Source organism: Geotrypetes seraphini, chromosome 4 (genome assembly GCF_902459505.1).
Source record: "Geotrypetes seraphini chromosome 4, aGeoSer1.1, whole genome shotgun sequence".
Taxonomy (NCBI): Eukaryota; Metazoa; Chordata; class Amphibia; order Gymnophiona; family Dermophiidae; genus Geotrypetes; species Geotrypetes seraphini.
In genome coordinates this window covers 166,830,740-166,857,407 of record NC_047087.1, presented here as the reverse complement: position 1 = coordinate 166,857,407, position 26,668 = coordinate 166,830,740, and the positions used below count along the sequence as shown (strand labels likewise).

The 26,668-nt window shown below is 43.6% G+C and overlaps 1 protein-coding gene across 9 annotated transcripts in view; it reads right to left on the bottom strand.

The window, feature by feature from the left end:
• The window catches only part of VRK3 (VRK serine/threonine kinase 3), a 255,863-nt gene that overhangs the window by 199,529 nt on the left and 29,666 nt on the right, over positions 1-26,668 (bottom strand). For 3 of the 9 annotated variants that reach the window (XR_004539198.1, XM_033941761.1, XM_033941765.1), the window contains exons 1-2: positions 11,338-11,366; positions 2,969-3,055 (exon numbers count right to left, since the gene is read on the bottom strand). Coding sequence is in view for 5 of the 9 variants with exons in the window: in XM_033941761.1 (XP_033797652.1) it covers positions 2,969-3,055; positions 11,338-11,351 (101 nt within the window). In the remaining 4 variants the exon portion in view is untranslated. The other 6 variants (XM_033941768.1, XM_033941764.1, XM_033941766.1 and 3 more) reach the window with 6 other exon arrangements.

Below are 26,668 nucleotides of genomic sequence, written 5' to 3'. Positions count from 1 at the left end.
TAGTGATACTGGGATCTCAATGTTAATGAGAGGTGGAATTGTAGAACTGTCTATTTGACAAGAAAAGAATGTGTTTTCATCAGGTTCAACTTAAATCTGCTTCCCATTATCCAACTCAATCATTTGTAGACTCTTACTTTAAAATTCCAGAGAACATTTTGCTAATTCTTTCATAGGAAAATAAAATTGGCATCATCTGCATAAATTGCACTCCCAAACGAGATTGGCCACTCTGCCTTGTTCTGGTTCCTGATACTTGGAAGATGAAGTCATTACACCTATCCTGAAAAAAACCCTATCATTTGATCCTGCTCCTCCTTCTCATTATCGACCAGTTTCCAATCCATGTTTCAAATCCAAGGTGATCGAGCAAGTGGTGTTCTTACAGCAATTTCTGGAACACAAGCTTATTCTTCATCCATATCAATCAGGATTTCAGTCCTTTCTGAAACCATTCTTGAATCAGTTCTCAGTGAAGTCCACTCCTTCCTTGATAAGCATATCATTACACTGGCAATTTCACTAGACCAGGGGTGCCCACACTTTTTGGGCTTGCGAGCTACTTTTTAAATGACCAAGTCAAAATGATCTACCAACAATAAAATTTAAAAAAAAACACAAAGCACACTGTATGCATAGAAAATGTTAATCATCATTCCTATTCCAGGGTTTTTCAAAGAGGTCAAAGCAGATGACTCTAAGCACTATCACCTCAGTAACAACCTCCCTTTTTACTCCCTTTACAACCTCCCTTTTTACTAAACCACGATAGCAGTTTTTAGCGCAGGGAGCTGCGCTGAATGCCCAGCGCTGCTCTCGACATTCATAGCCTCCCTGCGCTAAAAACCTCTATTGCGGTTAAGTAAAAGGGGACCTTAGTGTAAAATATAGACAGCAGATATAAATTCAGACACATTTTGATCACTAAATTTAAAATAAAATCATTTTCCCTACCTTGTCTGGTGATTTCATGAGTCTCTGGTTGCACTTTCTTCTTCTGACTGTGCATACAATCTTTCTTCCCTTCTTTTAGCCTGTATGCTTCTTCTCCTCCAGACCTCATTCCTTCCCCCCCACTTTTCCTTCCTCTTCCCTGCCCTTTCTTTCTCTCTGCCTCCCTTTCATTTTTTTCTGTTTCTCTTCTTTCCTTCTGTATCCCTGCCTGCCCTTTTTCTTTCTTTCTCCCTGCCCTCCCCCAAGCCACTGCCACTGCCATTACCATCGGGGACCAGGACCCAAACACCACCAATAACAGGCCCCAAGCTCTCCCTGCTTTGGCCAACCAGCATTCCTCTCTCCGACGTCAATTCTGCTGTCGGGAAGAGGAAGGCTGATCAGCCCAAGATCGTGATCAACCTATTGGGGAAAATGCTGCCGGGTCCTGCCTTCGCGGAAACAGAAAGTAGGCAGGACCCGGCAGGAACAAGAACAAATGCTTCACTAACCTGTCTCCCGCATTAGCCCGTAGCGAACGCTTGCTTCAAGGCTCTCAACATGTGCGTGCCGGCTTCCCTTCTCCCCCCCCCCCCGGACATAACTTCCGGTTTTGGAGGGAAGAGAAGAGAAGCCGGCATGCACACGTTAGAGCTCGGAGCATAAGTTCGCTAGGAGCTGAAATCTCCAAGCCGTTTTTTTTTTGGGGGGGGTTTAATGTTCAGCAGCGGCAGATGACAGCTGGGCGGACCGCCCAGCTAAAAGGCCCTAGGGAGAACACTGGAGAGGAAGGCTGATCGGCCCGTAGATCAGGACGGCAACACGAGTGCGATCGACTCGAGTTGCCTTCCTGAGCTACTGGTCGATCGCGATGGGCACCCCTGCACTAGACCTTTAGCCACACATTTGATCTGGGCTGACTATGATCTAATACTCTGTCACTTGCATGGGATAGATTTAATCCACATTGTTTCACTCTGAATCCCAAGATGGAACTTAGCCTCTGGTAACTCCTCCCAATGTGAAATCACTTTACATTTCTCCACATTAAATTTCAGTTGCTATTTGGATGCCCAGTTTTCCCATTTCCTAAGGTCTTCTTGCAATTTTTCACAATCTACATGTGTTTTAACCACTTTAAAATTTTGCAGATGACATGAAACTATTCAAACTCGTTGTTCCGATTCCCAGATCATTTATAGATATGTTAAATAGCAGCAGTCCCAGTACAGATCTCTGCAGCACTCCATTATTCACCCTCCTCCATTGAGAAAAATGGCCATTTAACCCTATCCTCTGTTTTTTGTCCAATAATCAGCTCCTAATCTACAATAGAACATGGCCTCCTATCCTATGACTTTTTAGTTTTCTCAGGAGACTCATGAGGAACTTTGTCAAAAGCTTTCTGTAAATCTAGATATGCTAAATCAACGGGCTCATCTTTATCCACGTTTATTCACGCTTTCAAAGAAATGAAGCAAACTGGTGAGGGAAAGACTTCTCAGCTGAATCCATACTGACTTTGTCCCATTAAACTGTGTTTATGTGTTCTGTAATTTTATTCTTCATAATAGTTTCCATTATCTTGTATGGCACTAAAGTCAGGCTTACTGGTCTATAATTTCCCTTGTGGGGCTATGACACTGCTGACCAGTGTGTCAAAATCCATTCCCATCAGCCCACCTTCAGACTTTATTGGGGGGGGAGGGGAGGGGGTATCCTCAAGGTTGTGAGCATTTCCAAATGCATTTTCTTGTCTATTGAGAAATGCCTTCTTTTTCAAGCATGTGGCTCTTCCTCCCATCCGTTTTCCCCCCTATCTCTCCTGAACCTGAGTAGCAGAAAACCCCCCAAAACAAAGATAAATCAGAGCTGTTCCAGAGGTGTCTGGGGGCTGCAATTGATCTAAGGTATTGTAGTGGTTAGGGAAACAGGACAAGCTACACAGGATGATAGAGACTGCCAAACCATCTCTCTGTTTTAGTGATGGCTCTGACTCAGCATTGCTTGCAAAGGCTGAAAAAATAAAATTTACCTGTAAATACTGTGGATGCCACACTGTTCTAAGACTTTGGCTAGAGCTCTTTGCAACCTGTCCCACTGTGAACACAGACTGTTCCACCTGAAAGATAGAATGTAAAGAATTTTAACATTTATCCTTAACCACCAACAGCTCCCAAATTTTGAAAATGCTCTGGCAGAAGCAAATCTAACTTTATTGGCACTTTTCAAGTTCTAAATTTTATACCATACTGAACGGGTATTTTCACTCTGAAAAGTCATTTATTACAATGTACAATACAGCAAAGTAATCTGGCTAAGCCTCTACAAAACACTTCATTAATGTTAATAAAAGGTATCATCTGGAAGCCCATAACCTTTATGTTCCTGCTCATAGTTCAGAGCATTATAAAATCCAGGTCAGATTTGAAATGGTCCCACATGCCACCTTTACTAAATTACTAAAGAACTTTTTACAATTACTAAACAACTTTATAGGTCAATTCCACAAACTGTATGCACTTCTCATATTAAGGAAAGTGCAAACATGAAATTCTTTGAGAGTTAGCCCTTGACTGGCTTAACTGGCATTAATTGGAAAGAACTAAAATTGAAATATGGTCTTATCTCTGCATAAAGAAAAAATTTCATAAGGGATAGATCTTCATAAAAACAGGAAGTTACCAGTGCACATCTGCTGTTGCTGAGCAGAATGTGTTCAGTTTACAGAACTGAGGTGGTATGAATAATGGAGGATACGAAGAACTGGTTTGAGCTTTGAAGCATGGCCTGAATATAGAACTAATGATATACCAACTGAGATGGACACTCAGGAAAAGACAAAACTCTTCTTGAAACACACAGTCTTGGAGATATTTGCTATTTTTAAGGTGAAGCAGAGAACTTGGAACCCCTACCACCTAGGGTGGTCCATAAGACTATGGTAAAAATTTAACCTTATCAGAACGTGACTCCACATGTCTGAATATGTTCTACCTCATGTTGATATAGTTAAAATTTTAAGTAGTTTGGGATGGCAAATGACATGGGGATGGGTACCCAGTTAACCGCAGGACAGAGACAGAAATAGAACAGAGTCCGCGGTGATAGGGACAAACTTTGCTCCCATGTCATTCTCTAATTTAAACTTGAGACTAGTATCAATATGTAAATTCTTAACACATCTTAGACAATTGGCAAATGAATGTAATGATTAAAATTAAACCACAGAAATTTCTTTAAGATTTAAAAAACTACTGTTAAATATCATTTGTGCCTTGTCTGCTGATCAAACTCTTACGATCTGCAACATTCTTCCAATATGTGCCCATCTGCTCAAGCTTCTTACTGTTACTGCAACAGATTCATCCATCTTTGCTGACATCAATGAGTATTTCCAACATTTACCAGACACTTATTTTCCTGTTCAACCACTACACAGTTTAGGTTCTCTTCTATATCCATGTCTGAAAGACAATCCAATTACCTTCCCAGATGATGTAAAAACATAGGCAACTGAATCTTCAGAAGGTTGTACCCAAATCAGATCGAAATGGAAGGCTCTATTTGTGATCTATAAACAGTAGTACAAAATATTGTCCCTTTTTATACCTTAATAAAAATTATAAATATCATAAGTGCTCGAAGCTTCTGCAAATGAGGACATAGCAGGAATGGGGACTTTGTCCCCATGTCATTCTCTAGTTTGGGACAAATTTAATAATAATAACAACAATATCAATTTATATACCACAGGACCGTGAAGTTCTATGCCAGCGGTCTCAAACACGCGGCCCGCGGGCAGCGAGAGTTGGTCGACCCCATGCAGAAGTGAAGCAGGGAGATCTCGGCCAGTTCCCGATAGCAGCAGCGGTAGCAGCCTATTCCGTGGCGGCGGTGGCATAGGGGAGGGCAGGAAGGAAGAAAGAAGGTGGGGTTTTCTTGAGTATCGCAGTGCACTAGTGGAGCGAAGGAATTCTGTAGAGGTAATGGTGGATGTTTCTGTGTTACATGTCGCAGTCCTTCTGAGCCTACTGTGACCCATTTATTCCTGGAGTGATGGAAGCTGCTTTAATTGTATTCAATTCCTGTTTAAGTTTGCAGAGCTCCTCCTTAATACTAGCAAGTTGAAGACAGATGGGGCAAACCTTAAGCCTTGTAATTAAAGCACTACAGTGATTATATAGAATAAAGGTCATCTTGATTGGTTGTGAAGTGACTTGATTTGAGTAGTCCTGATTATTTGGGTCTCTATATATGAAAAGTGGTCCCTGGAGTTGGTGGGACTATAAGTCTTACCCTTATTCCTATGAAGGGAAAGAGGAAATATGATTTAACAAAGGAAAGAGAAGTTGTTTATTTTTTGTGTTTTTTTTTTTTAAAGTAAGAAACAGGGAGGAGGAGAAGATAAATTAAGCAGATATAATGCTGGAAAACAGTGAAAAGAGCACAATATGAAATGCTGAGTAACTTAGCTTTTAGAAGTTCACAGGGCAGACTTGTTCACAGCACTGTCCCAAAGATAATGCAGTTAACCTTAGTAGTAAATCAAAGCCTCTCCCTTCCCCACCTAATCAGCACACACAATGGCTAAAAACTAGTAAGTCAGAAATGCAGGCTGTATACCAGATCAGTGGCTACCCTAAAACACAGGATTTTAAACAGAAATGCAGGCTGTGTACCAAATCAGTGGCTACCCTAAAACACAGGATTTTAAACAGAAATGCAGGCTGTGTACCAAATCAGTGGCTACCCTAAAACACAGGATTTTAAACAGAAATGCAGGCTCTATATCAAATCACAAAACAAAGGATTTTAAACAGAAATGCAGGCTCTATATCAAATCAGTGGCTACCCTAAAACACAGGATTTTAAACAGAAATGCAGGCTGTGTACCAAATCAGTGGCTACCCTAAAACACAGGATTTTAAACAGAAATGCAGGCTCTATATCAAATCAGTGGCTACCCTAAAACACAGGATTTTAAACAGAAATGCAGGCTGTATACCAAATCAGTGGCTACCCTAAAACACAGGATTTTAAACAGAAATGCAGGCTGTGTACCAAATCAGTGGCTACCCTAAAACACAGGATTTTAAACAGAAATGCAGGCTCTATATCAAATCAGTGGCTACCCTAAAACACAGGATTTTAAACAGAAATGCAGGCTGTATACCAAATCAGTGGCTACCCTAAAACACAGGATTTTAAACAGAAATGCAGGCTCTATACTAAATCAGTGGCTACCCTAAAACACAGGATTTATAACAGGATTTTCCCTACTTTAGTCACCCTGTGCCACAGGCACCAGGATTTAATTAGAGTTAATATAAGTCTTACCCTTATTTTTATGAAGAGGAAATAAGATTTAACAGAGGAAAGAGAAGGGTTTATTTTTCGTTTTTTTTTAAACTAAGAAACAGGGGTCCTCCTGCCCTTCTTTTCCCCCAGTCTGTGCCTGCAATCTTACCTCCCCGCTGCTGCTGCTAATCGCTGACAAGAATTCTTCTTACCGACGTCAATTCTGATGTCAGAGAGGACATTCCGGGCCAGCCAGACAGTGATTGGCTGGCCCAGAACGTCCTCTCTGACTTCAGAATTGACGTCGGAAAGAAGACTTCTTGTCAGCGATTAGCAGCAGCATTGGGGAGGTAAGATTGCAGGTGCGGACCAGGGGAAAGGAAGGAAAAAGAGGCGCTTTTTTTTTTTTCAGCGGCAGGGAGGGAAGGATGTAGGCAGGCAAACTGGATGGCTTTAGCGCGGCAGGGAGGGAGGGAGACAGGTAGGCAGGCAGGCTGGCTTTGGGGGTGGACAAAATCTGGAAGGTAGTGGGGGGACATAAGGAGGCACTGGGGACACCAAGGACATGGTAAGGGGGCACTGGGGGCACTATGGACACACGACAGAGGCACTGGGGGCACTATGGACACAGGCACTGGAAACACTATGGACACAGGACGGAGGCACTATGGACACAGGACGGAGGCACTATGGACACAGGACGGAGGCACTATGGACACAGGACGGAGGCACTATGGACACAGGACGGAGGCACTATGGACACAGGACGGAGGCACTATGGACACAGGACGGAGGCACTATGGACACAGGACGGAGGCACTATGGACACAGGACGGAGGCACCGGGGGCACTATGGACACAGGACGGAGGCACCGGGGGCACTATGGACACAGGACGGAGGCACCGGGGGCACTATGGACACAGGACGGAGGCACCGGGGGCACTATGGACACAGGACAGAGGCACCGGGGGCACTATGGACACAGGACAGAGGCACCGGGGGCACTATGGACACAGGACAGAGGCACCGGGGGCACTATGGACACAGGACGGAGGCACCGGGGGCACTATGGACACAGGACGGAGGCACCGGGGGCACTAAGGACATGGGAAGGAAGGAGAGAGGGAATAGAAAGGGACAATTGTTGGGCCTGAGTGCAGAAAGAAATAAATAAAAGAAAGGATACAGTCAATTAATAGATGTCCCCCTTTGATGAAAAAAAATAAATGGTCACGTTACTTCCGACTTACTTTCTCTACAGCAGAGTCGGCAGCCGTGCTGAGGTGCAGGAAGGTCCCACGATGACTCATCTGCCGGCTCTGCTCCGGAAGAAGTAAGTTACGTCAGAAGGGGTGGACCTGGCAGACGCAGTCATTGCGGGACTTTGCCACAACTCCCTGCATCTGCCGGGTCCACCCCCTCTGACGTAACTTACTTCTTCTGGAGCAGAGCTAGCAGACGAGTCATCACGGGACCTTCCAGCATGCGGCTGCTGAGTCCGCTCCATAGCATGTACGTCAGAGTGGGGTGGACTGGCAGCCGGCAGCTATGGTCATCGTGGGACCTTGCTGCATGAAGGGAGAGAAAGGAGCAGGATTGCTGGAATGGAAGAGTGGTGGAGGGAAAGAAATGAGACAGGGTGGTATGGAAGGGTAGTGCTGATGGAATTGATGTACAGAGAAAGGGGAGAGATATAAGGGGGAAGGATAGTGGAGGGAAAGAAAGGGGACAGATGCTGATTGAAGAGGGGTGCTTGGCGAGAGAAAGGTCAGAAATTGGATGGTAGTGGGGAGCCTGTGCAGGATGGGAGTGCAAATGGGAGAGATAAGGGAGCAAATGCAGGAAAGAAATGGGAGGAGAGAAAGAGGGGAGCAGACGCTGAATGGAAGTGGACAGAGAGAGAAGGTACTAGATGGAAGGGTTGCAGAAAGAGGGTACATGATGGAAGGAGGGGATAAATAAAAGGAGGGCACATGATGGGGAGAAAAGGATTGAGTTAGGGAAACATTGGAAGGGTGAGGGAAAGAGGTGGCAAGCTTTAGGTAGACAGTAAAAAAGGACATTGATGAGAGGGTAGTAAGAACGTAATCTAGACAGATGCAGAAAATAAATTGAAAAGGAAAATGAGGGAAAAAAGGGAAAAAAGGGAAAGGGATTGCAGAGGAGAGGTGTGGGAGAGGAAAGGAGAGGAGAGAGATGCCAGACCAATGGGGGTGAAAGGAGAGCTGGAAGGGGGAGGCATATAGTTTCTGAAGGGGCATAGGAGAGAAGATGCCATATAGGAGAAGAGAGACGGCAGACAGTGGATGGAAGGAAGAGAGTTACAAGAAGATGAGGAAACCAGAAACCACAAAAGACAAAGGCAGAAAAAAAAATTCTATTTATTTATTGCTTTAGGAGACATGTGTCACTGTTTCTGTGGTGCACTGTATGCAGAGTCCAGCTTCTTACTGGTTCAATTTAACCTTTGTCTGTATTTTTTATTTTATACCCCCTTTTACAAAACTGTGGAGCGTTTTTTAGCGCCAGCAGTGGTGGTAGCAGCTCTGATGCTCAGAATTCTATGAGCGTCAGAGCTGTTACCACGGTGGTTAAAATCCACACTACAGTTTTGTAAAAGAGGGAGGGGTTAGTTTGTGATTACATATTCCATACTAGGCGAAGGTGTTTTCTGTGTGTTCGAAAGACATGGTTTTTTGTTAGGGTTGACTGCAGGATTGATCTGTACTAGTCTGGCTTGTTTAGTTTTACAATGGGTGTATTGAGTTGTACTGCTCACTGCAGTATGTAAGATGCTGCCTTTTCCTAGGTCCTCATGTGTGGCATGTGGCTTGTTACTTAAAGATCATGTTTTTCATACAGATGGGGGGGGGGTCAAAAAATGATGGGCCCCGGGTGTCACATAAGCTAGGTACACCACTGACTGAGGGAGCTCAGAGAGGTTCTGGCGGGTCCTATTAAAGACTTATTCAACAAATCTCTGGAGACGGGAGTGGTTCTCGGGGATTGGAGGAGAGCGGATGTAGTCCCTATTCACAAAAGTGGTCACAGGGATGAAGCGGGAAATTACAGGCCGGTGAGCCTCACTTCGGTTGTTGGAAAAATAATGGAAGTGTTCTGAAAGATAGGATAGTGTATTTACTTGAATCTAATGGGTTACAGGATCCGAGGAAACATAGCTTTTACAAAAGGTAAATAGTGCCAAACAAACCTGATTGAATTTTTTGATTGGGTGACCAGAGAGCTGGATCGAGGACATATGCTAGATGTAATTTACTTAGATTTCAGCAAAGCCTTTGATATGGTTCCTCATAGGAGGCTGGTGAACAAACTTGAAGGGCTGAAGTTAGGACCCAAAGTGGTGAACTGGGTTAGAAATTGGTTGTCGGACAGACGCCAGAGGGTGGTGGTTAATGGAAGTCGCTCGGAGGAAGGAAAGGTGAGTAGTGGAGTCCTTCAGGGTTCGGTGCTGTTCAATATGTTCAATATGTTTGTGAGTGACATTGCTGAAGGGTTAGAAAGAAAAGTGTGCCTTTTTGCAGATGATAGCAAGATTTGTAACAGAGTAGACACTGAAGAGGAAGTGGAAAATATGAAAAAGGATCTGCAAAAGTTAGAGGAATGGTCTAATGCCTGGCAACTAAAATTCAATGCAAAGAAATGCAGATTAATGCATTTGGGGATTAATAATCAGAAGGAGCCATATATGCTGGGAGAGGAGAAGCTGATATGCACGGATGGGGAGAGGGACCTTGGGGTGATAGTGTCCGAAGATCTAAAGGCGAAAAAACAGTGTATCAAGGTGGTAACTGCTGCCAGAAGAATGCTGGGCTGTATAAAGAGAGGCGTAGCCAGTAGAAGGAAGAAGGCATTGATGCCCCTGTACAGATCATCGGTGAGGCCCCACTTGGAAGTATTGTGTTCAATTTTGGAGACTGTATCTGGCGAAGGATGTAAGAAGACTTGAAGCGGTCCAGAGGAGGGCGACAAAAATGATATGAGGCTTGCGCCGGAAGACGTATGAGGAGAGACTGTAAGCCCTGAATATGTATACCCTATAGGAAAGGAGGGATAGGGGAAGATATGATTCAGATGTTCAAATACTTGAAGGGTATTAACGTAGAACAAAATCTTTTCCAGAGAAAGGAAAATGGTAAAACCAGAGGACATAATTTGAGGTTGAGGGGTGGTAGATTCAAGAGCAATGTTAGGACATTCTACTTTACGGAGAGGGTTGTAGATGCCTGGAATGTGCTCCCGAGAGAGGTGGTAGAGAGGAAAACGGTGACTGAGTTCCAAGAAGCGTGTGATGAACACAGATGATCTAGAATCAGAAAATAATATTAAATATTGAACTAAGGCCACTACTGGGCAGACTTGCACGGTCTGTGTCTTTATATGGCCGTTTGGGGGAGGATGGGCTGGAGAGGGCTTCAATGGCTAGGAGGGTGTAGATGGGCTGGAATAAGTTTTGATGGATATTTTGGCAGTTTGAACCCAAGCACAGTACCGGGTAGAGCTTTGGATTTTTGCCCAGAAATAGCTAAGAAGAAAAAATTTAAAAAATTTAAATTGAATCAGGTTAGGCAAACTGGATGGAGCATTCGGGTCTTTATCTGTCATTATCTACTATGTTACTAATTTTTTGGTTGGGGCCACTTTAGATTCTAATGAGTTGTAGGAGAGTTTCAAGTTTTATTTTGACTTGATGAATCGCTTATTTACTTTACTAGGTGATTTACAAATTTAAAAAAGGTATAAGCATATTCCAATTTGGCCATTAAATATAATGGGTTTAACTAACAGACTTACAGACTAACAGATACATAAGGTAAGAAGGACAGAACTACAATTGTTTTTATTAGAATATAGGAGAAGACATGAATGGAAAGAACAATAGGGGGGAAAAGTAAAAAATAAGCCATCAAACAACTGCCCATATGTGGCACAATGGTTAAAGCTACAGCCTCAGCACCCTGAGGTTGTGGGTTCAAACCCACACTGCTTCTTATGACCCTGGGCAAGTCACTTAATCCCCTCCATTGCTCCAGGTACATTAGATTGTGAGTCTGTCGGGACAGACAGGGAAAAAGCTTGAGTACCTGAATAAATTCATATAAACTGTTCCGAGTTTCTCTGGGAGAAATGCATAGAAAATTGAATAAATAAAATAGTGTATATCAATAACACCCATCCCTCATCAGCCCATCTTCAAATTTTTCATTGGGGGCGTCCTGAAGGAGGTATGCATTTCCAAATGCATTCTCTTCATCCATTGAGAAATGGCTTGTCCTTTAAGCAAGTGGCATTTCCCCCTCCATCCACGTCACCCTTTCTGTCCTGAGTTTGTGTACAGAATCAGAAAGTAGCAGAAGAAAAATCATAAAGATGTTGGAGGGGGCCACTGGCCCTCAGATCTTGTACTGAAGAACACTGGTATAGACTCTTCACTGCATTCTTGACTGAATATACTTATCACACTTTCAGTTTCTTATCAGAGACCCCATTACATTTGATAGTGGACCGGCCCAAAATTTTTTTGCTGTAACTACTGTAGGTATCTTGGCAGAATCATTAAGCCACGCCGTTTGAAGCATGCGGATGCCTAGCCAGAGTGCTCATGATCAACAAACAGTCTGTTATAGGGGAAAACACCCTCCAGGGATTCAAGACAACTTTAGGCAAGTTCCTGCTGAACCAGAACGTACGCAGATAAGGCTAGTCTACTGGTGTTTGACCAGAGGGCCGCCGTGTGAGCGGACTGCTGGGCACAACAAACCACTGGTCTGACCCAGTAGCGGCTACACCCGGAAGTACAGCAGGCTGTGCACGTTTTCTTCTTCTGGAAAAGTGAAACGTTAAGGGGGGGGGGGGGAATAAAATGTACTTTTGCCTAGGATTTAACATAGTGTTAATCCAACCGTACCTATTTGATTAAGTTTCTGGAGATAAAAAATGCAAGTTAACACCACATCATAAGTCTAGGGTTTGGAATGTAAGAACTATCAGTGCTGTAATAGACCATACAAGCGTACATTTCCTTCAGAGTAGTCCACAAAACGCAACATCCTAATGTAAAATAGGGCAACATGATAAAGGGCGAGAAGGCCGGTGGAAAGGGAGGTGGTCAAGCCTTAGCTCCACTGGGAAGCCTCCCAGACTCCGCTCTCGCAGGCATGGTAAGTAAAACACGGAATACCACTGCTAAGAGAAGGAGCAGACAGGGCAGTGACGCTAAAAAAAACCCCTCCCACCATCCCCGTTCCTCAAAACTTTTCCCCAAAGAACACAGCACCAATACACAGAGCCGCTCACCTGACAGAAACACCAGAGCTCCGCTCCGCCCTTCCCCTGACGTCACAGAGCTTTCAAACCATAAAGATTAGCGAATGAAAGGACTCAGCCCACCGTGTTTTCTAACTCACAATGAACCACCCTCTCCGCTCCGCTGAGAACGCTTGGGCTTTCGCTCCTTCCCAGTACGTGACGACCTCCTGCAAACTCCTCCCCCTCACCTTTGCGTTGCCTTCCGGCGCTCTGCGTCGTTGCCATTTTCTTCTATAGGCATCGAGCACTCTTTTTTCCACTTGCACCCTCCGGCTTCCGCTGTGACCTAGATGACATCTCCTATTGTTCTTCTTCCCCTTTCCCCATCCTACCCCCGGTTTCTTGGACCAGCCCTCACCTTGTTCTACAGTGGCCCTACTCCACGCATGTGATGCTTGTCTTACCCCTTCACCCTTTGTGACGCTTTTCTACTTTCATGCTCCCAGCCCCCAACCTCTCCGCACCTGTGTCTGATGATGCTTGTTTTCATTTCCCCCTCATTATGATGGCCTCTGAAACCTCCTCCGAATAAAGGACAAGGCCTTAGTAAAAGCCTTAGCTACCTTAAGGACATCGAGCTAAAGGGGAAAACAGAATAACCTACGGGTTAGAAACAAGAAGAGGATGGAGGGGAATCCAAGGGCCGTTATAAGATAACGAAAAAGGGAGGAGGAGATGGCATGGAACATTTGTAGGAGAACTTTAAGAGGAAGTGGTAATAAAATGAAGGTAGATAAAAAATGAAGTATTTGAGAAAGTGAGCCAGTCAATAACTTGGGAGAGAGTAGCTGAAGAGAAACGTATTGGGAGGATGGTAAAAGTTGAAAGTAGCAGCAGAAGAAAGAGCAAAGGTATACAACCATTTGCACAAATTTTGTTAAATTCCTAGATGTGCTGAGTCGCATGATGTAGTGAACCCCCATCGAAGATATAATTATACTAAAGGGAGCAAGTACTTACCTTTTTCTTATATGGACAGATATTTAATTTGCACATATCAGATGAGTGCAAAAAAATCTCTGAAAAGAGAACAAGAAAAGCAGCAGCAACAAGCCGGCAATATGGCAGGTCCCTCTTCTGGGCACATTATAGATCTTACCTTGGCGGTAGTGCAGGATCTTGATCCTCGCCAGCTTCAGCTTTCTGGGCAAGTTTCGAGTTTATTAAAAACATTTTAAACCACTTAATCAAATTTTTAAGTGGTGTACAATATAAAATTTAAATAAAAACATTAAAAATCAGGGATACTAGATACAACCAAGACATCTTAGTAAAAACACATAAGACACATGGACTTACTTCAAACAATAGGAAAGAAAGGGAAGAACTACAATCGTAAAAGAGAAAGCGAAACATAAAAGGAAAATACACTGTTGTCCAATATACCAGGGTGCACTGGTGAGCTGGAGGTGTGTGTTGCTGCCATTGAGGACACTTCTGTGTTGACCACAGTCTCTGGAATCCCTGCGGGAGCAGCTGCATATACAAGCGGATAAGATCGAAGATTTAGAAAATCGCTCCTGCAGGGATAATCTTCGATATGTGGGTTTGACTGAGTCCATCTCCAACACCTGTTTTCTTACCATGCTGGAATAGTGGCTACACGCGGAGCTGCTGTTGCTGACAGGCGTAGGCCCTATTCGTCTGGAGTGGGCCCTTGGCTGGGGCGCAAGTTCATGGATCAACAGAGGCCCTAAATTGTTATTGCCAAAGTGCATAATTATGCGCACAAGGTGGCCCTGTTACAGAAATATTAGCTTCAGCTGGACTTGCTGTCCTACAAAGGCAGCCACGTGCGCATATTTCAGGACTACTCTTCTGCGCTCCAGGACAAATAGCGACAGTTTTCCACTGCCTGCACTGATCTTTATCAGCAGAAAGTTTGCTTTATCTTGTCCTATCTAGCTACTTTGAGGGTATTCACTTCTACAGGATGGCAGTCCTTTACTTCGGACTCTGCTGCTAGAGACTACTTAAACATTATTTCTTTGGATCCTACTGCATCGGCAAACTGATAAGCTACCTTTTGGCTCCCCCATGGAGACTTTGAGGGCCTACATGTGGTCCTGGTTCTGCAACTGAATGGACATTTAAGGCTGTGTATGGTTGATATGCTGTATGTGTCAGGCATTAGTATGTTTATGAATGTATTTGAGTGGGGTAGGGTAGATGGAATTGGTTGTGAGTGTTGTTAGTGCTTAGGTGGGATGGATCTTTTTGGGTCTGACTAGCAGAACTGTGTTCAGCCATGAGACACTGGTGCCTGTTTGATAGCATTTGTTACTGCACATATAGGGATTTGCCACCTTAGTAATCCTTCATGCTGGGGCCTTTGTATACCACATGTTCTTGCCCAGTGGGGCAGTTTGGACGCGCTTTGTTCTGGACAGTTCCCTTCTGTCCTTTAGGGTACACCCCTGTTCGTTGGTGTCTTTCCGTTGCCTATACCATGCCTCACTTCTGTTATCTGTGTGGTGTACTCCTGTCTTAGTCTGTGAATTGTAATTTTCTGGGGTTCTCATGGCTGATAGTGTATGTTTGGGTTGTATGTATGGTTCCGTTTGGGGGTAGTGAGCCTGGAGACAGGTCACGTTAAGTTGTGACTTAGGCGTTCTGGTTCCTACATTGTTGGGAATTAGATACGTCTGGTAGGATGTTGGGATGAGGATGTTTGGGTAATTGGGGGGGGGGGGGGGTTAAAACTGTTTCATTCTGGCTTTTAATTTCTGTTTTTGTATCATGGTTGGGAGGGTGGTAGCCCTGCCCATGCTTTACTAATTGTTGAGTGTTTCTGTACACTTGATATGGGTATTAACCTCACTGTGTTTATGGATGAAGGGTTCTTTGCTTATTCAGCTTTGACTTTGCACTCTGTGGGTTTCCTACTGTTGTCCTGGGTGGTGGCTGGGCACCTAGTAGTGCTTTCCGATTCACGATTCGAATCGATTCACCGATTCACTTTGGGTGAATCGATTCGAATCGATTTACTTTTTTTAAAAATCAGCCTCCTGATTCTGGCTGACCCTCGCCTTCTAAAGCACCTCCTGATTCTGGCTGATTCTCCCCCCTCGCCTTCTAATGCGCTAAGGATGCACAATATAAAAATAAGTGAACGCAGAAATAGTGAGACTCGAGGCGAAGCTGAAACAACTCCCAGGGAGACGTAGAGCCGACAGATTTCAACCCCGACTTCTATCTTGCAGCAGACTGCAGAGCTATCCACCATCCAAGTTTCTAGAAGCATGACAGTGAGAGTGGCCGGAGTGTTGACGAGGCACATATGCACCATGAACATGAACTTCCCAAGCTGAGGGGTCTTCACAATCACCGCGGTGACAGCCACATTGCACACAATCGCCAGCACATCCAGGAGCAGCATGAGAAAAAGCCCCATGGCTTCGCGCACGTTCTCTGATTCCCCCCGGGGCTCTGCTCCCATCACTTGAGGCAGCGCCGAGACCGGAGCGTGGACAGATGAAGGAGCAGATGCTGCTGCCGTTCCAGAGTTTGGTAGTGGTTTGAAAACCGCTTCTGCTTTAGGGGTGAGGGGGGAGGGTCAGTCAGGAAGGACATCCCAGGCCTTTAGGGGGAAACAGCCCTTAAGGGGGGGGGGTGCAGGCCTTCAGGGGAGGGAGGCCCTAATGTACAAGTAGACACGGAGAGAGGGAAGGAGGTTCAAAGAGACATGCATATGCCAAATTTTTTTTTTTTTTTGAGGGGGGAGAAATAATGGGTCTAAAAACAGGAGAGGGAGAGAGATGGTGGACAATGGGATTTAGAGAGGGAAGGAACAGAAAGGGAGAGAATTTGGACACAAAGGATGGTGTAGGGAGGGGAGGATAGAAAATGGATAGGAGGGTAGTTGGGAAGAGAATGGGAGAGATGGTGAACCCTGGGGTGGTGGGGAAAGAGGGAGAGATACAGGATGAAAGGGTAGTTAAGAAAAGGAGAGATGGTGGATCTGGAGATGGTGGGGTCCATCGCTGCAGCTTCGGGGATGGAGACAAAAAAAGGAAAGATGCCAGATCTCCGGGAAAGGGAAGGGAAACGGAAGGGGAGGACAGAGATGGAAGATGGATGGTTAGCAAGAAGAAAGAAGGAGACCCTGATCATAAGACAACCAGAGCCTGGGACCAACATGATTTGAACAATGACCAGACAACAAAAGGTAGAAAAAATAATTTTATTTTCTATTTTGGGATTACAATATGTCAGATTTGAAATGTGTATCCTTCCAGAGCTGGTGTTAGACCACGAATGTGAGCTAAGATTTAACAGAGACAGGAAAAGTCTTTTTTGTTTGTTTATTTTGTTTACACCATAGCACCAGTGTGGATAGGAGAGGGCAAAGGGGGTGAAGAGGCTGTAAAAGGGGTGAAGAGAGTATAAAATAAACCCACCAGGATGTTTGATAAAAACACCCAATTGGGCAGGAAAATCAAATCGAAAAATCAATTCAATAGGCTGAATCGGATCAAATTTTTTTCCCCATCAGGCAGCACTAGCATCTAGGATATTTTGTTATTTGTGAGCTGCACTTCATGGCATTCTCTGTCTCAGTGTACCCGCCTCTTAAGTTAAAATTGATCTACAAGATATTGTGTTTCTGTCTATTTTATTTATTTATTTATTGTACTGGTTGTATTGTTGCACTGCTTTCGAGATGTACATTGAGCATATGTGTTTGCTGGATTAAGCCATATGTTTTGTTTGTTGTAGTTTTGAAAAACTCAATAAAAACCTTTCTGAATTAAAAAAAAAAAAAATTGATCACTTGGAATGTTTCTGGGTTTACATCGCCCATTAAGTGGACTAAAATTTTCACTCAATTTAAGCGCTATGCAGTAGATATAGCCTGTTTGCAAGAGACCAAGCTAACCGATCAGGAACATCTTAAACTTAGGACCTCGTGGGTGTGCAGGTTTTCTATTCTAATTCTCAAAAAAAAAAAAAAAAAGCGGGTGGTAATATTGATGTGTAAAGGCTTTCTAGGTCAAGTTACCCAAATCCAAAAAGGATATATATGGTAGATATCTTTTATTGCGTGTAGAGGTACCGGGGCTGACATTCTACTTACTATGAACATGCTTGTTTTCATAAACTGATCCAGCTGTCCACCCATTCTACCCAACACCGACTTGTCTTGGCTGGTGACTTTAATCAAGTACTCGACCCTATATTGGATAGAACTTCTCCGTCACAGGAAATCCCCATGAGTCCCTGTAAGGGACTCCCTTTTCTGTGTGATGCACTGGAGCTGATAGATCCTTGGTGACTACTTAATCTGTCTGTTAAACATTACACTCACTTGTCTAGGGCCCATGGTTCATTGTCTCGAATTGACTACATTTTGACATCTCAGCCTTTGTTTTCACGTCTCCTTACGGCTACTATAGGCCTCTGACCATGCTATCTGTTCAACTGAACTTGACGTGAAGATACACCTAGATGGCAGTTACCCTCCTTAATTTTCAAACATACGGTCATATGAAAAAATTAGGACACCCCATGAAATATTCAGTTCTTTCTTAAGAAATGTTCACATATAGATGTCAAATCTTTTTTTATTTATCTCTGGAAAAGAAAGTGATATAATTGCAGGTAAACAAAATTTTTCCTTTACTCATGAAACAAAAGATATTAAAAAAAAGTGTATTGTAACTGAGGAATAAATTAGGACACCCTACACCTAATAGCTAGTGTTACCCCCTTTGATTGAAATAACTGCTGTGAGACGCTTCTTATAGCCATCTACCAGTCTCTGACATCGGTCTGAGGAAAGTTTGGCCCACTCCTCAATGCAGAATTCTTTCAGCTGTGAGATGTTTGAGGGGTTTCTTGCATATACAGCTCATTTCAAATCACCTCACAGCATCCCAATGGGATTAAGATCAGGGCTTTGACTCGGCCACTCCAGGACTCCATTTCTTTGTTTTCAGCCAGTCCTTGGTGGATTTACTGGTATGTTTTGGGTCATTGTCATGTTGCAGGGACCAGTTCCACGTCCGCTTTAATTTTCTTACAGATGGTTTCACATGTTCCTCAAGCACCCTTTAATACACAGTAGAATACATGGTAGATTCTATGATGGTGAGCTGGCCAGGTCCTGCTGCAATAAAGCATCCCCAATCCATGACACTTCCACCTTATACTTCACCGTTGGTATGAGGTTCTTTTCCTGGAATGCTGTATTTGGTGTACGCCAAACATGCCCTCTTTTCTGGTGTCCAAATAATTCAATTTTAGACTCATCTGTCCATAGAACACTGTTCCAGAAGTCCTGGTGTTTGTCTGTGTTCTCTCTGGCAAACTTCAGTCTGGCCTTGTTTTTCTTAGCAAAGGTTTCCTCCTTGCACATCTCCCACGCACGTTAAATTTGTGCAGTCTCTTTCTGATTATAGAGGCATGCACTTTCACATCAACAGTAACAAGAGCCTGCTGTAGGTCCCGTGATGACATTTTAGGGTTTTTGGAGACTGGTTTGACTAAAAAGGCGCTGTAGACAACTCTAAAGAGCTTGGAAAAAACAGAACCAGGATCAAACCAAAGTCGAATGGAGAAACCTAATCAAACAATACAAGATCAAACTTAATGAAAAACGGAAAGCCTACCACTCCAAACTAGTTGGCACAACAACCTCAGACACTAAAATGCTCTTCAAACTAGTAAAGAACATCACTGACACCAAACCTCTCTTAGCCACCCAAGGAAACCATCCACCAACAGCCTCCCAGCTAGCTGACCACTACAAAAGCAAGATCACCACAATCAGATCCACCTTCAACAACTCATCAATATACCTCGACGAGATCATAACAAATCCTACAACAAAAGAACCCATAGCAGCAGACAGGATCTGGACCACCTTCCCACTAGTTCAATGGTCTGACATGGACTGTCTCTACAAAAAATATAGCAAAGCATCATGTGACTTGAATAACTGTCCCTCATATCTCCTAACAAACGCCACTCCTAAATTCAGAGCCAACCTCATGCAATGGATTCAAACCACACTCGCGGAAGGTCAATTACCACCTGAATTAGGTGAAATAATCACCCCTCTATTGAAAGATCTCAAAGGCCCAATAGACACCCCCTCTAACTGCAGACCCATCGCCTCAATCCCACTATATGTTAAAATAATAGAAGGACTAGTAGCACAATACCTCACCAACTACCTAGAAGACCACAACATACTTCACCCCTCTCAATCAGGATTCATATCCAGTTATAGTACAGAGACGTTATTAGCAATGCTACTAGATACAGCTAGATAGCACCTTAGTAAAGGAAGAAGAATGTTGCTAATTCAACTCGATCTCTCAGCAGCATTCGACCTGATTGACCACACATATTGCTACAGATACTTGACGGCATAGGGATCTCAGGAGTAGTATACAACTGGTTCCAAGAATTCCTAAAAACAAGAACCTACAGAGTCAAGTCAAACGACCACAAATCGGACCCCTGGTCTAACCCCTGTGGAGTCCCACAAGGATCACCGTTGTCGCCTATGCTCTACAACCTCTTATCATCCCTTGGCATCACCCTAGATACCCTAAACGTAACATCTTTCAGCTACGCTGATAATATAACCATACTACTCCCCTTCGACATCCAAGACCCCACCTCGTTAGGCAACCTAAAAACAACACTGGAAGCAGTGGAATAATGGATGCTAGACCACAAACTGAAATTAAACTCGGACATAACAAAATTCCTACTACTTGAAAAAGACAAAACCCCATCCATAACAGAACTAGAAATAAACGCCACCAAATACCCCATACAGCCCTCTCTCAAAATCCTTGGAGTGTCGATAGATAGATGTTGCACAATGCAGATCCAAATCAACAAAACCACTCAAAAAGCATTTTTCACCATGCGCAACTTACGAAAAATAAGAAAATTTTTCAAAAAAGACCACTACAGGATCATAGTCCAATCTCTTGTCCTAGGACTAGTGGACTATTGCAATATCCTCTACCTTCCTTGCCCCACAATCTTGATAAACCAACTACAGACCATTCAAAACGCAGCACTCAGGCTGATCTATTCACTCGGAAAATTTGATCATATCACCAATGCCTACCTAGACTCACACTGGCTACCGATATGAGCTCGAAGGCATTAAACAGATGGACTGAGGTGACGCCTTAGACATCATATACCTTGATTTCCAAAAAGCCTTTGACAAGGTGCCTCATGAATGACTACTCCGGAAACTGAAGAACCATGGGGTGGATGGAGACGTACATAGATGGATCAGAAACTGGTTGGCGGGTAGGAAACAGAGGGTAGGGGTGAAGGGCCACTACTCGGACTGGAGGAGGGTCACGAGTGGTGTTCCGCAGGGCTTGGTGCTCGGGCCGCTGCTATTTAATATATTCATAAATGATCTAGAAACAGGGACGAAGTGTGAGATAATAAAATTTGCAGATGACACCAAACTATTAAGGGAGCTCGGACTAAAGAGGACTCTTAGGAATTGCAAAGAGACTTGAACAAACTAGGGGAATGGGCGACAAAATGGCAAATGAAGTTCAACGTTGAGAAATGTAAAGTATTTCATGTGGGAAGTGTCAGTTTCAGTTAGTGGCCCCCCCCCCCCCCAATGTATGGTGGTAGGGGTTAAGTGAAATGCGCACTGACCAACGCCAGGTCCCAGGTTCAGTTCCCTCACAGATGACTCACCAGGAAGTAGAATAAACGAGCACAGACAGAGGTGATTATATAAAGAATATATTATAGAAATAGGCTTACAGAAAAGCAATATTTATAATCATTACAATTAAATAGAGAGCATAGCAGTTTGCAGTTCTAGGGAGAGCCAGAGAAAGAAAGAAAGAGAGAGAGAGGGCCAAGACCCCTCTCCTCCAGAGATAGATAGATAGATTGATAGCTCGATTGATAGATAGCTCGATAGAAAGAGAGATAGATATGTGTTGCAGAGAGGAGGCTTTTATACCTTGGAATCCCATTCTGAATAGAGAAAATATTGTATCTCCCAGTATCTTTCTGTTTAGAATTTGCAAACTGTTTGAGACAATGGTTAATTTAATGGATAAAGGAGGGTGTGATAATTGCAAGCATTGTGATGGGATTAGCCTCTGGCTTCTTTGTCCCATTCAAGCAGGCCATTGTCCTAAGCACCCTCTTAATCAGACATTAACACCTTTTAGCTAGTCATGATTTAATCAGGGCTACTTAAAACCATATCAGGGATATTTAAAACAGTCTTCCTGTCCTCAAGGTCTATCTGCATTCCCATGCCAGAGTCAGATTGATATAATTTCCCATAGGCCTTCGCTGACATAAGTAATGCCAACTAAAAATGCTGAATGGTAGCGATAGCTAGGCTGACATCTGACAGGAAGCAGAAACCCAAGGTACAACTATACGATGGGAGGGATGTTATTGAATGAGAGTACCCAAGAAAGGGACTTGGGGGTAAGGGTGGACAGGTCAATGAAGCCGACGGCACAGTGCGCAGCGGCTACTAAGAGAGCGAATAGAATGCTAGGTATAATCAAGAAGGGTATTACAACCAGGACGAAAGAAGTTATCCTGCCGCTGTATCGGGCGATGGTGCGCCCACACCTGGAATACTGCATCTAGTTTTGGTCGCCATACCTTAAGAAGGATATGGCGTTACTCGAGAGAGTTCAAAGAAGAGCGACACGTCTGATAAAAGGGATGGAAAACCTTTCATACGCTGAGAGATTGGAGAAACTGGGTCTCTTTTCCCTGGAGAAGAGGAGACTTAGAGAGGATATGATAGAGACTTATAAGATTATGAGGGGCATAGAGAGAGTAGAGAGGGACAGATTCTTCAAACTTTCAAAAAATAAAAGAACAAGAGGGCATTCGGAAAAGTTGAAAGGGGACAGATTCAATACAAATGCCAGGAAGTTCTTCTTTACCCAACGTGTGGTGGACACCTGGAATGCGCTTCCAGAGGACGTTATAAGGCAGAGTACGGTACTAAGGTTTAAGAAAGGATTGGACAATTTCTTGCTGGAAAAGGGAATAGAAGGGTATAAATAGAGGATTACTGCTCAGGTCCTGGACCTGTTGGGCCGCTGCTTGAGCGGACTGCTGGGCAAGATGGACCTCAGGTCTGACCCAGCAGAGGCATTGCTTATGTTATGTTCTTATGTTCAAATTCTACTGTCTCTTATTCAAAGCAACAAACGGAACTGCACCCACCTATCTCAACAACCGGCTAAATCATAACAGCATATCCAGACCAAGAAGAACCCAGACCCTATTCTCCTACCCACCACTTAAGGGAACTCAGCGCAAAAAAATGTACGATGGCCTCCTGGCGACGCAGGCAGCGAAGCTGGACCCCTTCATCCTCAACCTGCTGACAACTACAAGTGACTTTAAATCATTCCAAAAAGAAATCAAAACTCTGCTTTTCAAAAAAACTATACAACCTTCTTATTCCCCCCCTCGCTTCCTCCGCCCTCCACACAAACTACCAGCTAACCTCCCCCTTCTACTTTATCCCCCCTCTGACCCTATCAAGAAACCAACCCTAAACCTCTTCATCCCTTCTAGTGATCCTAAATGTCCCCCTTTCCTTCTATTCAACACTCTTAATCTGTAATTCCCTTGCATCCACTATATAAGCGTCCCCTGCATCTATTGTGTAGTCATCCCCTAAATGGCAACCTCTTGGCAATGTACAGCTATCTTATACTGTAAATTGTAACTTCTTGGAAATGTCCAGCTATCTTACGCTGTAATCCGCTTAGAACTGCAAGGTACAGGCGGAATAGAAGTCACTAATGTAATGTAATGCTTTTTGTATCTTGCAGTCTGCTTTGGGGGTCAACTTGCTTGGAAGGCCAGATCTGTGCATGTTGACAGTTGTTTGGAAATTCCTCCGTAGAATGGCTAATGCCAAATTCTTTTGAGATCTTTTTAAATCCCTTACCAGACTTACAAGATGCTACAATCTTCTTTCTGAAGGCCTCAGACAGCTCTTTTGATCTCACCATGGTGTTCACTCTCACTGCAGCAGTCAGCACACCAAACTAAATGTCTGAGGTTTAAGTAAGGCAAATCTTCAAAATGCTGATTAACGATGTTCTAATCTTTGCAGAATAGGCTCTTGCCTTCCCCAGTATGTCACCCAATTCCTAACAAATCTAAAACCCGTCTCCCTGCACCATTGTCTCATCTACGCATTGAGACTCCGGAGCTCTGCATGTCTTTTGGGACTTGTGAGCGGAAAGGGAGCACTTCTGAAAATGCTACCCTGGAGGTTCTGAAATTTAACAATACCTAAGAGCCTAAATTTGGCTTCCGGAACCTCCCTACTGCATTTCCCTATGTCATTGGTACCAAGGCAGCAGGTTCCTCCCCAGTACTGTCTAAAATCTTATCTAGGTGACACGTGAGGTCCGCTACCTTCACACCAGGCAGGCAAGTAACCAAATGATTCTCATGTCCACCAGCTTTCTATATACCTAATGATTGAAGTTCCCACTATTAACGGCTATCCTAACCCTTCCTTCTTGGGCAGAAGCCCCTGAAGACACGTCCTTGGTGCAAGTTGACATTATGTTCCTGGTGAGCAGGTACTGGCTACAGGATTGTCTCCTACTTTACCAGGGTGATGTTCTCCTTCAAGAAGACCTCCCTCCTCCGAGGTAGCACAGAGGCTGCCAGACTGGAGGTGGGACTTTTCTACAACGTCCCTGTAGGTCTCCTTTATGTACCTGTCTGTTTCTCTTAGCTTCTCCCAAGTCTTCTACTCTAACCTCAAGAGATTAGACCTGTTCTCTGAGTGCTAGGAGCTTTTTGCACCGAGCACACACATAAGTCCTCTCACCCACTGGGAGATAAACATCTGACATTTAGTGCAAAAGACTGGATAGCCCCCATCTTGCTACTGGACTGCTGCCTGTCAAATTTCAGCTTGCTTAGGCAATATTTAGAGATCACCCCAGCATACGCTTGATTGTGTGTTGTATATGTAAGTGATTGCACATAATTAGTTTGTATGATGTCTAGTTTGTAATCTGCTCCTGAAAATTGGCTCCTTGGGAAGTTAGTCTGTCAGCTGCCAACTGCTAGACTGTCTCATGTATAGGATGCTCTTCAACTGGCCAATTTTCATCACTTAGATGAAGGAAAACCTTTACCAGAAAGCTATATGTTGACGATGAGTCAGCGATGGCGGTATGCGATCCAGCCAGGATACCTACAAAATGCATAGATTCTTGCTTTAGGAAGTTGAAGAAACTACACAAAGAGTATTTGTCCCTAAAGAAACATAGAACTTGTCAACAAGAAGGTGATAGAATAAAGAAATCTTTAAAAGTGACCTCAAACAGTTTGCGTTTATTAAAAATTTGATATCCACTGCTCTCACCCTATGACACAGAGGAATCTGACAGCAAACAAATGTCCCTTTTTCCTATTGTACCGGTAAGTTTGTATATCCTTCTTGTGTTACTTTATGGATAAGTCTTTGTAAAATAACATGTATTGTACACTGTCTAGAAACTCTGTACAGTATAGGTAATTTAACAAATTTTAATAAAACTTGAAACAGCAGATGGCTTTTAACAGCTCTAAGGTTCATGAGAATAATCTGAAAGGAGAGCATCTTTAAAACTTAAGAATGATTGTAGAGTTCTGTGTTAGGGTTTACATGATAAACTGGTTCAATAAACAGTGGTACCTTGGTTTACGAGCATAATTCGTTCCAGAAACATGCTCGTAATCCAAAGTACTCGTATATCAAAGCACATGTCCCTATAGGCCACAATGTAAACTGAAACAATTCGTTCCACAACCAAGGTTTACTATGGTGGCCCAGGGGTGGGTGGGTACCTGTCTGTGGGTGCTGCAGCCCTTGCAGTGTGGTGGTTTCCTTTCCCCGGGGTCCCCGTGCGGCTCTCCTCACTCTTCAGCGATGCCTTTGCCGTTAACCAGCGCCTCCCGGCTTCCGATCCAAGCCGGTCATCCTCCAGACGCATGCGCAGGACCTCTGAACTCCCCCGTCAAGCCGGCACCGCTCCAACAACATGCGCACCACGTACAAGCACGCAGGACGTTTATCTCTGTTCTGCATAAACTGAAACTGCTTCTCTCATAGAAATGTATTAGGTCATCTTTAGGGGAGGGGGCTTTATTTCTCTGGAATCTTCAGTCCAGTCTTGCTGACATTTTTTACTTGATTTTTCTTTTTCCCTTATATCAAAACCATATGTGGTCACATTTTATTATCTATTTTATATTTTTATATACCTGAAAGCTATCAAAGTAGTGTGCATTCATATATAGAAGGTATTTTTCTGTCCCTGAAGGGCTCACAATCTAAGTTTGTACCTGAGATGACTTGCCCAAGATCACGAGGAGTTGAGGTAGGATTTGAACCAGAAATGGCATCCACAGGAGAGATAGAATAACAGCCAATTAGCTAGTACAGCTAATAAAGTTTCATCAGTATCTGAAAACCCAAGACACAGGGACCTACATGTTAAGCTGCAAAATGGTTAAACGTCTAACTTGCATTGTTGACTGATAGTACTGTATAACTAGCATTATTTGCAAAATATCTTCCCATAGAGTTGTAAAGAATGAAAACTCTAGGGCTAAATTTACTGAAGAAAAGAAAAAAGAAAAAGTAGAGAAGGGACTGTAGACATCAACCTTGAGATAATGTGCTCATGTGTGTTAAAACATCAATTTATTAAGACCATAAAACATTAAGGGGCTCATAATCGAAACGTAAACATGTCTTAAAAACTTGCCCAAGTCGGCACTTGGATGACCTAAAAGACAGGTTGTCCAAGTGCTGATAATCAAATCTATTTTTTGGACATATCCAGGGACTTTTAAGGCCTCCAGAATTAAAAGTTGCATATCTGGAGGAGTGGTTAGGGCGGAATGTGGGCCAACCTAGATTTGGAGGGGCATAATCAAAAGAAAAGTCTAAGTCCCCTTTTGGCCTAAGTCCCTAGGCACAGAAAGTAGGCAGAAGGGAAATGTCCATTCTAAAAAAAAAACCCATCCAAAATTAGGTTTTTTTTGAGAATGGCCTACTTCTTTGTTAAGCAGTTTAATCGCCCAGACTGCCACTAC